This window comes from Pleurodeles waltl, chromosome 5 (assembly GCF_031143425.1).
Source record: "Pleurodeles waltl isolate 20211129_DDA chromosome 5, aPleWal1.hap1.20221129, whole genome shotgun sequence".
Lineage (NCBI taxonomy): Eukaryota > Metazoa > Chordata > Amphibia > Caudata > Salamandridae > Pleurodeles > Pleurodeles waltl.
The window spans coordinates 23516261-23532679 of record NC_090444.1 but is presented as its reverse complement, the minus strand read 5'-3'; the positions used below and the strand labels follow the sequence as shown (position 1 = coordinate 23532679).

The window sequence follows — 16419 nt, the reverse complement described above, 5'->3', positions numbered from 1 at the left end:
GAAAGAAGTCAAAGATGTCTAAGCAAACTTTGACTCCTCCGCCAGGTCATTAGATCTGGCTCAAGAGTGTTGCACTTTAGGTCTCGCTACACAGTGGAGCCGTCCCAGGGTTGGGTCCGACCCTCCCAGAGTGCCCAGGAGCGGGAACAGCCCCCACCATACTCAAATAATTTTATAAGACTATGGGCCTCATTATGACCCTGGCGGTAGAGAACCGCCAGGGCCAACGGGGGCGGGAGCACCGCCGACAGGCCGGCGGTGCTCCCTTGGGCATTCTGACCGCGGCGCTTTGGCCGCGGTCAGAAAGGGAAAACCGGCGGTCTCCCGCCGGTTTTCCACTGCCCCTAAGAATCCTCCAAGGCGGCGCAGCTTGCTGCGCCGCCGAGGGGATTCTGACAATCCTTACCGCCATCCTGTTCCTGGCGGCTCGCCCGCCAGGAACAGGATGGCGGTAAGGATTGTCGTGGGGCCCCTGGGGGCCCCTGCAGTGCCCATGCCAATGGCATGGGCACTGCAGGGGCCCCCATAAGAGGGCCCCGCTAGTATTTCACTGTCTGCGTAGCAGACAGTGAAATACGCGACGGGTGCAGTAGCACCCGTCGCACCTTCCCACTCCGCCGGCTCGATTACGAGCCGGCATCCTCGTGGGAAGGGAGTTTTTCCCTGGGCTGGCGGGCGGTCTTTTGGAGACCGCCCGCCAGCCCAGGGAAAAACTCATAATACCCTCCGCGGTCTTCTGACCGCGGAGCGGTATTATGGAGGGCGGCATCCTGGCGGGCGGCCTCCGCCACCCGCCAGGGTCATAATGAGGCCCTATGTATCTCACATCTGGGTGGCCTAAACCTTTTGGAGTGCCTCTGTGCCCCATGATGCAGCAGGGGCCCTTACTGGTTCTTCACCAGCAGGTCTGCCTTTGGCACCAGCCGGGCTCTTTGGATACAGCGCAGGGTGCTAGACCACAACCTTGCTCGATGCACGCTCCACTGCTGTCACTCTGGGGACCGTGATGCCCCACAACAATTCAGGTCCCATTGTTATACCCGACTCCGACACGGAGCCGAATTGGTGTCACCCAATGCCAAACTCCGGCAGCAACTAGTATCATGACTTCAGAGCCAGAGCAAGTGAATTTTTCTTTTGACAGGCCTGGAGAGGGTGACGATTTGGAGGAGTTAGAGGATCCTTAGAGTTACCACATTATTTTTATTCAATGTTTATTAAATACAATAGATGTGTTTTATACATATTTTGATATACTGACCCCTTTATAAAGCCAACAGGCCCACATTTTATATTTTAGTGTTCTGATCCTTTCACAAGATCAGTAGGTGTGAATTACTTTAAATTACATTCTTTATAATGTAATATTACATAGGAAGGCTTAGGGCCTGCAGAGTTTGAGCGCCAGTCCTTGCACGAGCCCCCCCCCAACTGTAACTCGTTCCCTAAAGTAACTGTAACTCTCACACCCGCTATGCATAGTTTTCTCATCAATAATTTTACAGCAAATGTTGGGGTGATTTCAGATGTCATCAATGATATTATGGAACATGTCATGAGTGATGTAGTATGTGAGGTAATTAGTAGTGCATGACGAAGGTACGAGTTATAGTTACTTTACGGCATGAGTTACAGTTACCTGAGATTACTATAAGACATGAATTGCAGTGAGTTTGTATGTTTTACCTGACATTTTCACCTAACTATAATGTGCCTTTACCTTTGTTTTTTATGTGAATTTCTCAGATTTATTTAAATACTTATCTATAAGTGTTGTTTTCACCTTTTTTCTGTTACCTTCTATTTTTTTAACGTAACATAAGATGTCCACGTGTGGCGTGATGTTGGGTGCTGGGCCTGTCTACACCATGTAACAATATAAAAGGTGTCATCTTAAGTAAGGCAGCCCTACTGGTTTTGTGAAAGGTTAAAAAAAACTAAATAATAGTGGCAGGGCCTGCTGGCTTTATCAAGGGCTCAGCACATTAACATGTAAAGTATGCCTACTGTGTTTTAAAGATGTTCACTAATAACCACAATTAAATGTATATTTCATTACTTCACACACTGCAATGCTTAATATTAGTGATGTGACAAAATGTTTTCAATAAGCATTTAAAAAAACAAACATTAACATGCAAGTTTTTCTTAACTTTTTTCATGCCACAAACTGCAACCATAAAAGCAACCACTAGAGGTCTCAGCACTTTAGCTGAAGAGTATCCAGCTCAGAGTGACTTAGAAACATGAGGTAAGCTCTACTGGGGTCATGGATTCAATGACCCAGGAGACTTACTTTGTTTTGTTTGTTGCTGGGGGGATGCTGTACTCCTTCCAGCCCACTCACATTCAACAAAATGCTTGGTGGTGCCCTTGCCGCTTCTAGGACATAACCAGGCTCCAAGAAATATATGTAAAAAGGGCATTTCAGGACTCTTTTTTCGAGGAGTAGTAAATAATAAATAATATAACTATTTATTTATTTAATTCATTTTTTCAGTGACCTGGTGCCCACCGACCACACTCACAAGTTTAACATTTGTTGTAGGTCCTGGGTGGAGCCCTAGGGCCCTGCATCCCCACCAGAGTCCTGCAATTGGCCCTATAAGCTATGCAGGAGCTGGCAAACCTTTTTTTTTTTTTTTTTTTTTTTTTTCCAAAACTGGAGTTCTCTCGTGTCAACCCAGAACACCCCACCACAATTCTTTACTATTTTGGACCCCCGCAGCCCCAAAGGCTCCTTGCAAGTACAGAACTCAGACTTTTTTATTTTTTACACTAATCCTGGGATGCCCTAGTGTATACCTGGGTAACCCCACAGTGTTTTGCATGTTAAGGGCTGCGGGGGGGGCATTCCTGGTGCTAGTGGAAGCCTGCATTGCTCCCACTTTGTGGGAGCATCTTTCTTTTGCTCCTGCGGTGCTGGAGTAATTCTGTGTTGCCCTGACTGAGTCCCAAGTCCACAAATGGCTGCCGCCTCATATTTGTTAATGTTGTAAGTTAATCAAATCTTATATTACAATCTGTCGGCTCCATGGGTGATATATACAACATTTATAAGCTTTGATTTCTCACAAACTACTGAACGGATTTCGACCAAAATAAAAAAAAAACATGCTTTCTGACCCAGTATCTAGCTTTCTGCCAAATTTGGTGTAATTCCGTTTAGCAGCTTTTGGGGTATCGCTGTTCAACTTTCCTATGGCAAAGTGAATAGAGAATGTGTTCTGGGACTGTCCACCCCCTCTTTTTTCTCAGCTGCACTTGAGGGATGATCCTGAAATGTTCCAGTTAGGAGATGAGGTAGTTGAGTCTTTTTAGGAAAGGTTGATGAAGATTCTTCAAACTGCACCAAAGTCATAAGCAAACCAGAAAATGTTTTTGCTATGGAAACATAGACCTAGTTATAACTACCTAAGGTATGATAGGTTGATAGATAGATAGATAGATAGATAGATAGATAGATAGATAGATAGATAGATAGATAGATAGATAGATAGATAGATAGATAGATAGATAGATAACCAGGTTAAAGTGATGGTGGAAATTTACGTTATAATTCTCTGATATAGCTATAACGTGTCCCAATGGCATGCACTACTTATAACCTCACATATTACATCACTCATGACATGTTCATTGACATTATTGGCGACATCACTTATGACATCTCAAATGACATCAATGATTATATCACTGCTGACATCATCAGAGAGTGTGACAGTTTGCTAGATGCTTCCATCACTGAAAGGTATTTACTTAGCTGTATCTGGAGCACATTTGCTGTCGCTTCTGTCGTGCTGAGTGTATATTTGCAACAGGTCTTGCCTCCTCATGGGGCTTGCATGTGTGAAGCGTGTGGACATTCTGTGACAAAGGATGTGTGTAGAAGGGAGCTCAGCACCTTAAAGTGTTAGAGAGTGTAGGTAGTGGGCTCTGTGTGACAAGCTGTACACAGGACGGTGGCTTTGTGTAGTAGGCGTGCGGCTACCAAATGTGGCTTGGATGATTAGAGGAAGTGGCCTGTCCATGAAGAGATGTGCTCAGGGCAAATGTTCTGCATATCAGGGGCTTTGTCACCTAAGAGGGCTTGGTGTCTAAAGGAAATGGACTGTCTGTGAAGAGCTGAGTAAGGACAGGGTGAACGATGAGCCTAGTAGGAGCTTTGGCACCTGTCAGAGGTAGTGTGTGTGTGGAGATGTGTGGAGGCAGGGGACTCTCTGTGAAAACGTGCACATGGCGAAGGATGTGCCTAGTAGCAACTTCTCCACCTCAAGGGGCTAAGGTGACTAGAGGGAGTGAGCTGCATTGTAATTGTTTAATATAGGCACATATGGTTATGCAATCTATGCTTTACATGATTCTGTGTCCCTTTCTACCTTTTTACACATTGCAAAAGCTGTGCTGGGTTTTAGATTAAATTGAACAGAAGATTAGTGATGATGTTATCAGTTGTTTTTTTTTTAATACAAATGTATTGTTTATTCCTATTACTAACTGCTTTAACTACAGTGAGCTACTTGTATCTGACTGCACCCCAAAACAGAGCCCCCCACTCGGTGTCACACGTCATATCAACCAACAATCATTCAAGAGGGTGAAATGTGGGGTGCAGCACTGTGCCTGATTGCTCTTCCTCTTCGTTTACATTTTCAAGCTCTTGTCTTCACTCTCCTGTCAGAGCTCTCATCATCACCACTCAGGTCCAGCTGCGCTCGTCATCAGAGCCTCCTCCCACACCCGGACTGTATCACATACCGTAAGGTGGCCCATGACACATCTCATGCCCTTAGCTAGTCTTGGCATTTTACACAACCGCCCTTTTAGTTTATAGTTTTGCTTTTCCCATTACAGGCAGTGTCATCTCAGTGACTTTTAGCTTTATTTTACCCATTTTTTGCTAGTTCAGGCTGTCATAATACTAACCAAACTACCAGAAAAGTGGTCGGACAAAAATAATTGAAATATTTCTTTCCAGTGGCTCCAGAATATCTTCAGCAAGACATTGGGCACCGAGAGAGAATGTCAAAGATCTCTAGCGGTGAGACAGAAAGAAAGTTCAGTTTCCCAGGGTGCCCCTTGGAATTTGGGTACCTGTGCCATTGCTCTCACTGCCTATGCTTTCAAATGTAATTGATTGTGAGCCTGGGCCTAGAGCTCGAAGATCTGGAATGAAGGTTTCACCCACCACCTAAGAATCATTCTTTGCTTTTTTTATGGCTGTATTTTACTTACGTGAGTTTCTGGAGTTCTTGAGTGGGACGTGCCAATCCTTCCACCAACCATGCCAACCGCCTAACTTGCAGTGAGTTCTGGGAAAGGTCAAGCTCTTTCAGGGATGTTTGTGCAGCGAGAACAAGGGCCAGGTCTTGGCAGCACAAATCTGACAGTCTGCAGTTCTTGATCCTATGGAGAAGATGTTGAGAAACAGCATGACGGTGAGGAAGCAGGTTGTGAGGACTTTGCTGATCAATGCAAGAAGACTCTGAGAACCTTCAGTCCTCGGCCCTGAGGAAAAGACAGAGTGAAATCACAAGCAGAGGAAAAGGGAGGCTGTCAGGACTTGTCAATACAATAGGAGTCTCAAAACCTGCAGTCTTTGGTACTGAGGAGAAGACAAAGTCAAACCACACAAAAAGGAAGAAAGACGCAGCTAGTGTTCACTGGTCTACACTGAAATGAAATTAAGTGATGCACAGGATGACACAGCAGTGCAACAGTCAACACGTCAACAATGACCAAAAATCACTGCATAAAAAGAAACAACATTTTAATCACCTACTAAGAGATACACATTAGAAAATATTATACACAGCTCAAAGCCATAACATTAAGAAATTAACTTTCTTTAAGGTGAAATGCCACTTTGCTAAGTGCTAAAAGTAAAAAAATGTAGTGTATAGTGTGAGAAAGTAGCCTCTTTCTAGCCTTCTTACCCCCACTTTTGGCCTGTTTGTGAGTGTATGTCAGGGTGTTTTCACTGTCTCACTAGGATCCTGCTAGCCAGGGCCCAGTGCTCATAGTGAAAACCCTATGTTTTCAGTGTGTTTGTTATGTGTCACTGGGACCCTGCTAGTCAGGACCCCAGTGCTTATAAGTTTGTGGCCTATATGTCTGTGTTCCCTGTGTGGTGCCTAACTGTCTCACTGAGGCTCTGCTAACCAGAACCTCAGTGGTTATGCTCTCTCTTTACAAATTGTCACTAACAGGCTAGTAACCAATTTCACCAATTCATATTGGCATACTGGAACACCCTTATAATTCCCTAGTATATGGTACTGAGGTACCCAGGGTATTGCGGTTCCAGGAGATCCCTATGGGCTGCAGCATTTCTTTTGCCACCCATAGGGAGCTCTGACAATTCGTACACAGGCCTGCCACTGCAGCCTGAGTGAAATAACGTCCACGTTATTTCACAGCCATTTACCACTGCACTTAAGTAACTTATAAGTCACCTATATGTCTAACCTTTACCTGGTAAAGGTTGGGTGCTAAGTTACTTAGTGTGTGGGCACCCTGACACTAGCCAAGGTGCCCCCACATCGTTCAGGGCAAATTCCCCGGACTTTGTGAGTGCGGGGACACCATTACACGCGTGCACTATACATATGCCACTACATATGTATAGCGTCACAATGGTAACTCCGAACATGGCCATGTAACATGTCTAAGATCATGGAATTGTCACCCCAATGCCATTCTGGCATTGGGGAGACAATTCCATGATCCCCTGAGTCTCTAGCACAAACCCGGGTACTGCCAAACTACCTTTCCCGGGGTTTCACTGCAGCTGCTGCTGCTGCCAACCCCTCAGACAGGTTTCTGCCCTCCTGGGGTCCAGCCAGGCTTGGCCCAGGAAGGCAGAACAAAGGACTTCCACAGAGAGAGGGTGTTACACCCTCTCCCTTTGGAAAAAGGTGTCAGGGCTGGGGAGGAGTAGCCTCCCCCAGCCTCTGGAAATGCTTTGATGGGCACAGATGGTGCCCATCTCTGCATAAGCTAGTCTACACCGGTTCAGGGATCCCCCAGACCTGCTCTGGCGCGAAACTGGACAAAGAAAAGGGGAGTGACCACTCTCCTGACCTGCACCTCCCCTGGGAGGTGCCCAGAGATCCTCCAGTGTGCTCCAGACCTCTGCCATCTTGGAAACAGAGGTGCTGCTGGCACACTGGACTGCTCTGAGTGGCCAGTGCCAGCAGGTGACGTCAGAGACTCCTTCAGATAGGCTCTTACCTGTGTTGCTAGCCTATCCTCCTTCCTTAGTAGCCAAACATCATTTTCTGGCTATTTAGGGTCTCTGCTTTGGGGAATTCTTTAGATAACGAATGCAAGAGCTCATCAGAGTTCCTCTGCATCTCTCTCTTCACCTTCTGCCAAGGAATCGACCGCTGACTGCTCTGGACGGCTGCAAAACCGCAACAAAGTAGCAAAGACGACTACTGCAACCTTGTATCGCTGATCCTGCGGCCTTCTCGACTGTTTTCCTGGTGGTGCATGCTGTGGGGGTAGTCTGCCTCCCCTTTGCACTAGAAGCTCAGAAGAAATCTCCCGTGGGTCGATGGAATCTTCCCCCTGCAAACGCAGGACCAAAAGACTGCATCACCGGTCCTCTGGGTCCCCTCTCAGCCCAATGAGCTTGGTCCCTGGAACTCAGCAACTCTGTCCAAGTGACTCCCACAGTCCAGTGACTCTTCAGTCCAAGTTTGGTGGAGGTAAGTCCTTGCCTCCCCACGCTAGACTGCATTGCTGGGTACCGCGTGATTTGCAGCTGCTCCGGCTCCTGTGCACTCTTCCAGGATTTCCTTTGTGCACAGCCAAGCCTGGGTCCCCGACACTCTAACCTGCAGTGCACGTCCTCCTGAGTTGTCCTCCGGCGTCGTAGGACCTTCTTTTGTGACTTCGGGTGAGCTCCAGTTCACTCTTCTTCGGAGTGCCTCTTCCGGCACTTCTGTGGGTGCTGCTTGCTTCTGAGTGGGCTCCTTGTCTTGCTGGAGGCCCACTCTGTCTCCTCACGCAATTGGCGACATCCTGGTCCCTCCTGGGCCACAGCAGAATCCAAAAACCCTAGCAGCAACCCTTGCAGCTAGCAAGGCTTGTTTTTTGTCTTTCTGCACGGGAACACCTCTGCAAGCTTCTTCACGACGTGGGACGTCCATCCTCCAAAGGGGAAGTTCCTAATCCTCTTCGTTCTTGCAGAATCCACAGCTTCTACCATCCGGTGGCAGCTTCTTTGCACCCACAGCTGGCATTTCTTGGGCATCTGCCCACTCCCGACTTGAGTGTGACTCTTGGACTTGGTCCCCTTGTTCCACAGGTACTCTCGTCTGGAAATCCATTGTTGTTGCATTGCTGGTGTTGGTCTTCCTTGCAGAATTCCCCTATCACGACTTCTGTGCTCTCTGGGGAACTTAGGTGCACTTTGCACCCACTTTTCAGGGTCTTGGGGTGGGCTATTTTTCTAACCCTCACTGTTTTCTTACAGTCCCAGCGACCCTCTACAAGCTCACATAGGTTTGGGGTCCATTCGTGGTTCGCATTCCACTTTTGGAGTATATGGTTTGTGTTGCCCCTATACCTATGTTCTCCTATTGCAATCTACTGTAATTCTACATTGCTTGCATTACTTCCTTTTCCTATTACTGCATATTTTTGGTATTGTGTACATATATCTTGTGTATATTTGGCATCCTCATACTGAGGGTACTCACTGAGATACTTTTGGCATATTGTCATAAAAATAAAGTACCTTTATTTTTAGTATATCTGAGTATTGTGTTTTCTTATGATATTGTGCATATGACACCAGTGGTATAGTAGGAGCTTTGCATGTCTCCTAGTTCAGCCTAAGCTGCTCTGCTATAGCTACCTTCTATCAGCCCAAGCTGCTAGAAACACCTCTTCTACACTAATAAGTGATAACTGGACCTGGTACAGAGCGTAAGTACCCCTTGGTACCCACTACAAGCCAGGCCAGCCGCCTACAATGTGGAATAATATTCTCCAGTGCACTAGCACAGTCACGTCCTTGGGCACCAGACCCTTATGGTTCTTGTAGGAAGTTGGCTCTGTATATACTATTTCAAAGTAAGGTTCCCCTTAGAGGTAAGATAGTGGCAAAAAGAGATCATTCTAATGCTCTATTTTGTGGTAGTGTGGTCGAGCAGTAGGCTTATTAGAGGGTAGTGTTAAGCATTTGTTGTACACACACAGGCCAAAAACTGAGGAACACACTCAAAGACAAATTCCAGGCCAATAGGTTTTTATATAGAAAAATATATTTTCTTAGTTTATTTTAAGAACCACAGGTTCAAGATTTACAAACAATACTTTACATGAAAGATATTTCACTCAGGTATTCTAGGAACTTTGAATAATTACAATAGATTGTACAGTTTTGGCAAAAATGGCAATAAGCTATTTTAAAAGTGGACACAGTGCAAAAATCAACAGTTCCTGGGGGAGGTAAGTAAATGTTAAGTTCACAGGTAAGTAAAACACTTACAGGGTTCAAAGATGGGTCCAAGGTAGCCCACCGTTGGGGGTTCAAGGCAACCCCAAAGTTACCACACCAGCAGCTCAGGGCCGGTCAGGTGTAGAGGTCAAAGTTGTGCCCAAAACACATAGGCTTCAATGGAAATAGGGATTCCCCGGTTCCAGTCTGCCAGCAGGTAAGTACCCGCGTCTTCAGAGGGCAGACCAGGGGGGTTTTATAGGGCACCGGGGAGGACACAAGCAGGCACAGAAAGTACACCCTCAGCGGCACAGGGGCGGCCGGGTGCAGAGTGCAAACAGGTGTCGGGTTTCAGATAGGAATCAATGGGGAGACCCGGGGGTCTCTTCAACGATGCAGGCAGGCACGGGGGGCTCCTCGGGGTAGCCACCACCTGGGCTAGGCAGAGGGTGGGGGTAGCTCCTGCACTAGAGTTCGGTTCCTTCAGGTCCTGGAGGCTGCAGGTGCAGTGCTGTTTCCAGGCATCGGGTTCCTTGAAGCAGGCAGTGGCGGTCAGGGGAAGCCTCTGGATTTCCTCTGCAGGCGTCGCTGTAGGGGCTCAGGGGGGTCAACTCTGGCTACTCACGGGCTCGCAGTCGCCGGGGAGTCCTCCCTGTAGTGTTATTTTTCCGCAGGTCGAGCCGGGGGCGTTGGGTGCAGAGTGGAAATTCTCACGCTTACGGCGGTGTAGGAGGCTGGACTGGCTTGTAGTGAGTACCAAGGGGTACTTACACCTTGCACCAGGCCAGGTATCCCTTATTAGTGTATAGGGTGTCTAGCAGCTTAGGCTGATAGATAATGGTAGCTTAGCAGAGCAGCTTAGGCTGAACTAGGAGACGAGTGAAGCTCCTACAGTACCACTAGTGTCACTTGCACAATATCATAAGAAAACACAATACACAGATATACTAAAAATAAAGGTACTTTATTTTTATGACAATATGCCAAAGTATCTCAGAGTGCACCCTCAGTATGAGGATAGCAAATATACACAAGATATATGTACACAATACCAAAAATATGCAGTATAGTCTTAGAAAACAGAGCAAACAATGTATAGTTACAATACGATGCAATGGGGACACATAGGGATAGGGGCAACACAAACCGTATACTCCAAAAGTGGAATACGAACCACGAATGGACCCCAAACCTATGTGACCTTGTAGAGGGTCGCTGGGACTATTAGAAAATAGTAAGGGTTAGAAAAATAGCCCACCCCAAGACCCTGAAAAGTGAGTGCAAAGTGCACTAAAGTTCCCCAAAGGACATAGAAGTTGTGATGGGGGAATTCTGCAGGAAAGACACAAACCAGCAATGCAACAACGATGGATTTCCAAACGAGGGTACCTGTGGAACAAGGGGACCAAGTCCAAAAGTCACAAGCAAGTCGGAGATGGGCAGATGCCCAGGAAATGCCAACGGTGGGTGCAAAGAAGCTGCTACTGGACAGTAGAAGCTGAGGATTCTGCAGGAACGACAAGGGCTAGAAACTTCCCCTTTGGAGGTTGGATCCCCCACGCCGTGGAGAGTCGTGCAGAAGTGTTTTCCTGTGGAAATACAGCCAACAAGCCTTGCTAGCTGCAAATCGTGCGGTAAAGGTTTTTGCGTGCTGCTGTGGCCCAGGAGGGACCAGGATGTAGCCAGTTGCGTCTGGGGACAGAGGGGGCGTCGAGCAAGACAAGGAGCTCTCTCAGAAGCAGGCAGCACATGCAGAAGTGCCGGAACAGGCACTTCGAAGAAGAGTGAAAGGGTGTTCACCTGAAGTTGCAAAAAGGAGTCCCACGCCGCCGGAGGACAACTTAGAAAGTCGTGCAATGCAGGTTAGAGTGCTGTGGACCCAGGCTTGGCTGTGCACAAAGGATTTCCGCCGGAAGTACACAGAGGCCGGAGTAGCTGCAAAAGACGCAGTTCCCAGTAATGCAGTCTGGCGTGGGGAGGCAAGGACTTACCTCCACCAAACTTGGACTGAAGAGTCACTGGACTGTGGGAGTCACTTGGACAGAGTTGCTGGAATCAAGGGACGTCGCTCGTCGTGCTGAGAGGAGACCCAGAGTACCGGTAATGCAGTTCTTTGGTGCCTGCGGTAGCAGGGGGAAGATTCCGTCGACCCACGTGAGATTTCTTTGGAGCTTCTAGTGCAGAGAGGAGGCAGACTACCCCCAGAGCATGCACCACCAGGAAAACAGTCGAGAAGGCGGCAGGATCAGCGTTACAGAGTTGCAGTAGTCGTCTTTGCTACTTTGTTGCAGTTTTGCAGGCTTCCAGCGCGGTCAGCAGTCGATTCCTTGGCAGAAGGTGAAGAGAGAGAGGCAGAGGAACTCTGATGAGCTCTTGCATTCGTTATCTCAGGAATTCCCCAAAGCAGAGACCCTAAATAGCCAGAAAAGAGGGTTTGGCTACTTAGGAGAGAGGATAGGCTAGCAACACCTGAAGGAGCCTATCAGAAGGAGTCTCTGACGTCACCTGCTGGCCCTGGCCACTCAGAGCAGTCCAGTGTGCCAGCAGCACCTCTGTTTCCAAGATGGCAGAGGTCTGGAGCACACTGGAGGAGCTCTGGACACCTCCCAGGGGAGGTGCAGGTCAGGGGAGTGGTCACTCCCCTTTCCTTTGTCCAGTTTTGCGCCAGAACAGGGCTAAGGGGTCCCTGAACCGGTGTAGACTGGCTTAAGCAGAAATGGGCACCATCTGTGCCCATGAAAGCATTTCCAGAGGCTGGGGGAGGCTACTCCTCCCCTGCCCTCACACCTTTTTCCAAAGGGAGAGGGTGTAACACCCTCTCTCTGAGGAAGCCCTTTGTTCTGCCTTCCTGGGCCAAGCCTGGCTGGACCCCAGGAGGGCAGAAACCTGTCTGAGGGGTTGGCAGCAGCAGCAGCTGCAGTGAAACCCCTGAAAAGGCAGTTTGGCAGTACCCGGGTCTGAGCTACAGACCCGTGGGATCATGGGATTGTACCAACAATGCCAGGATGGCATAGAGGGGGCAATTCCATGATCTTAGACATGTTACATGGCCATATTCGGAGTTACCATTGTGAAGCTACACATAGGTAGTGACCTATGTGTAGTGCATGCGTGTAATGGTGTCCCCGCACTCACAAAGTCCGGGGAATTTGCCCTGAACGATGTGGGGGCACCTTGGCTAGTGCCAGGGTGCCCACACACTAGGTAACTTAGCACCCAACCTTTACCAGGTAAAGGTTAGACATATAGGTGACTTATAAGTTACCTAAGTGCAGTGGTAAATGGCTGTGAAATAACGTGGACGTTATTTCACTCAGACTGCAGTGGCAGGCCTGTGTAAGAATTGTCAGAGCTCCCTATGGGTGGCAAAAGAAATGCTGCAGCCCATAGGGATCTCCTGGAACCCCAATACCCTGGGTACCTCAGTACCATATACTAGGGAATTATAAGGGTGTTCCAGTATGCCAATGTGAATTGGTAAAATTGGTCACTAGCCTGTTAGTGACAATTTGGAAAGAAATGAGAGAGCATAACCACTGAGGTTCTGGATAGCAGAGCCTCAGTGAGACAGTTAGTCATATACACAGGTAACACAGTCAGGCACACTTATGAGCACTGGGGCCCTGGCTGGCAGGGTCCCAGTGACACATACAACTAAAACAACATATATACAGTGAAAAATGGGGGTAACATGCCAGGCAAGATGGTACTTTCCTACACAACCCCCCCCCCAAACGAAGGACAATAAGACTAGTCATTACAAGATGGGTCTTCATTGTCTAAGTGGGAATATCTGGAGAGTCCATCTGCATTGGAGTGGGTACTCCCAGGTCTATGTTCCATTGTATAGTCCATTCCCTGTAGGGATATGGACCACCTCCACAATTTAGGATTTTCACCTTTCATTTGTTTTAGCCAAAGTAGAGGTTTGTGGTCTGTCTGAACAATGAAGTGAGTGCCAAACAGGTATGACCTCAACTTCTTCAGTGCCCAGACCACAGCAAAGGCCTCCCTCTCAATGGCAGACCAACGCTTTTCTCTAGGGGTCAACCTCCTACTAATAAAAGCAACAGGTTGATCCTGGCCCTCAGAATTAAGTTGTGATAGGACTGCCCCTACTCCTAATTCAGATGCATCAGTTTGGACATAGAATTTTTTAGAGTAACAAGGGCTTTTCAGGACAGGTGCAGAGCACAGGGCCTGCTTCGGCTCCTCAAAAGCTTTCTGACAGTTTGCTGTCCATAATACCTTCTTAGGCATTTTCTTGGATGTGAGGTCATTAAGAGGGGCTGCAATGGAGCCATAGTTCTTAATGAACTTCCTATAGTACCCAGTGAGGCCTAAAAAGGCTCTCACCTGAGTCTGAGTAGTAGGGGGAACCCAATCTATAATAGTCTGGACTTTCCCCTGAAGTGGTGCAATCTGTTCTCCACCAACCAGGTGTCCCAGATAAACCACCTTCCCCTGCCCTATCTGGCACTTTGAAGCCTTGATAGTGAGGCCTGCCTTTTGCAGGGCCTCTAAAACTTTCCATAGGTGGACCAGGTGATCATCCCAACTGGAGCTAAAGACAGCTATATCGTCCAAATATGCTGCACTAAAAGCTTTCAGCCCTTGCAGGACTGTGTTCACCAACCTCTGAAAAGTGGCAGGTGCATTTTTCAATCCAAAAGGCATTACTGTAAATTGGTAATGGCCTCCAATGGTTGAAAATGCAGTTTTAGCTTTAGCATCATCTGATAATTTGATCTGCCAATACCCTGCAGTCAAATCAAAAGTGCTTTGAAACTTGGCAGATGCCAGTGTATCTATGAGCTCATCTGCCCTGGGTATAGGGTGAGCGTCCGTTTTAGTTACCTGGTTGAGACCTCTGTAGTCTACACAAAACCGCATTTCCTTCTTTCCATCTTTGGAATGGGGTTTTGGTACAAGTACCACAGGAGAAGCCCATGGACTTTCAGAGTGCTCAACCACTCCCAGTTCTAACATTTTCTGCACCTCCCGCTTTATGCAGTCTCTGACATGGTCAGGCTGCCTATAGATCTTACTTTTGACAGGCAAGCTGTCTCCAGTATCTATAGTGTGCTCACACCAAGAAGTGGTACCTGGCACAGTAGAGAAGAGTTCAGAAAACTGACCCAGGAGATTTATGCAGTGGTCTTTCTGCTCAGCAGTAAGACAATCTGCCAGTACAACACCTTCCACTAGAGCATCTTGTTCTGTGGAAGAGAAGAGATCAGGTAGAGGATCACTGTCTTCTTCCTGTCCCTCATCAGTTGCCATGAGCAGGGTGAGATCAGCCCTGTCATAGTAGGGTTTCAGGCGATTGACATGGAGCACCCTAAGGGGACTCCTGGCAGTGCCTAAGTCAACTAAGTAGGTGACTTCACCCTTTTTCTCAACAATTGTGTGGGGTCCACTCCATTTATCTTGGAATGCTCTTGGGGCCACAGGCTCCAAGACCCACACTTTCTGCCCTGGTTGGTACTGAACCAAAACAGCCTTCTGGTCATGCCATTGCTTCTGGAGCTCTTGGCTGGCCTGAAGGTTTTTACTGGCCTTTTTCATGTACTCAGCCATCCTTGATCTGAGGCCAAGTACATAATCCACAATATCTTGTTTTGGAGCTTTTAAAGGTTGTTCCCAACCCTCCTTGACAAGTGTTAGTGGACCCCTAACAGGGTGTCCAAAAAGAAGTTCAAAGGGGCTGAAGCCCACTCCTTTCTGGGGTACCTCCCTCTAGGCAAAAAGGAGGCATGGTAACAGAATATCCCATCTCCTGCGGATTTTTTCAGGGAGACCCATAATCATGCCTTTGAGAGTTTTATTAAATCTCTCCACCAGTCCATTTGTTTGAGGGTGATAGGGTGTAGTGAACTTGTAAGTCACACCACACTCTTTACACATGGCCTTCAAGTAAGCAGACATGAAATTGCTTCCCCTGTCTGATACTACCTATTTTGGGAAGCCCACTCTGGAAAAGATTCCCAGGAGGGCCTTTGCCACTGCAGGAGCTGTAGTGGTCCTAAGAGGAATTGCTTCAGGGTATCTTGTGGCATGGTCCACTACCACCAAGATAAACCTATTGCCTGAAGCAGTAGGAGGGTCAAGGGGGCCAACTATGTCAACCCCTACCCTTTCAAAGGGAACCCCAACCACAGGCAGTGGAATAAGGGGTGCCTTTGGAGTGCCACCTGTCTTGCCACTGGCTTGACAGGTTTCACAGGACTTACAAAACTCTTTTGTGTCCTCAGACATTCTAGGCCAATGAAACAAGGGAACAAGCCTGTCCCAAGTTTTCATTTGCCCCAAAAGTCCAGCTAGGGGAATGTCGTGAGCAAGTGTTAGGAGGAACTTTCTGTACTCCTGAGGAATCACTAATCTCCTGGCAGCTCCAGGTTTAGGATCCCTTGCCTCAGTGTACAAGAGGTTGTCCTCCCAGTAAACTCTGTGAGAGTCACTGACATCCCCATTAGCCTGTTTGACAGCTTGCTGTCTTAGACCCTCTAGTGTGGGACAGGTCTGCTGTGCCACACTCAGCTCCTCCCTGGCAGGCCCCCTTCACCCAAAAGCTCAGCAGTGTCTGCTTCCAGCTCCTCTGGTGTAGGTTCTGCACAGGGAGGGAACTCTTCTTCCTCAGAAGTAGAATCCACTGTAGAGGGAGGGATAGTAGGTAGTGCTTTACTTCTACTAGCCCTAGCTTTAGGGAGCACTTGGTCCATTGTTCCAGGATCCAAGTCACCCTGTCCTTTTTGCTTTTTCGCCTGAGCCCTGGTTAAAGCAAAAATATGCCCTGGAATGCCCAGCATTGCTGCATGGGCCTCCAACTCCACATCTGACCAAGCTGATGTCTCCAAATCATTTCCTAGTTGACAGTCCACAGGTAAATCTGAGGCTACCACAACTTTCTTTGGACCAGTAACCCCCCCCCCCAGTTGAGATTTACAACAGCCATGGGGTGGCTAAGT

The 16419-nt window shown here is 47.9% G+C and overlaps 1 protein-coding gene across 3 annotated transcripts in view; it reads right to left on the bottom strand.

Moving 5' to 3' along the window:
- The window catches only part of LOC138295305 (NACHT, LRR and PYD domains-containing protein 12-like), a 543642-nt gene that overhangs the window by 183447 nt on the left and 343776 nt on the right, over positions 1–16419 (bottom strand). For all 3 annotated transcript variants that reach the window (XM_069233518.1, XM_069233519.1, XM_069233520.1), the window contains one exon: positions 5236–5406. In XM_069233518.1, coding sequence (XP_069089619.1) covers positions 5236–5406 — 171 coding nt within the window. The remainder of the gene's footprint in view (positions 1–5235; positions 5407–16419) is intronic.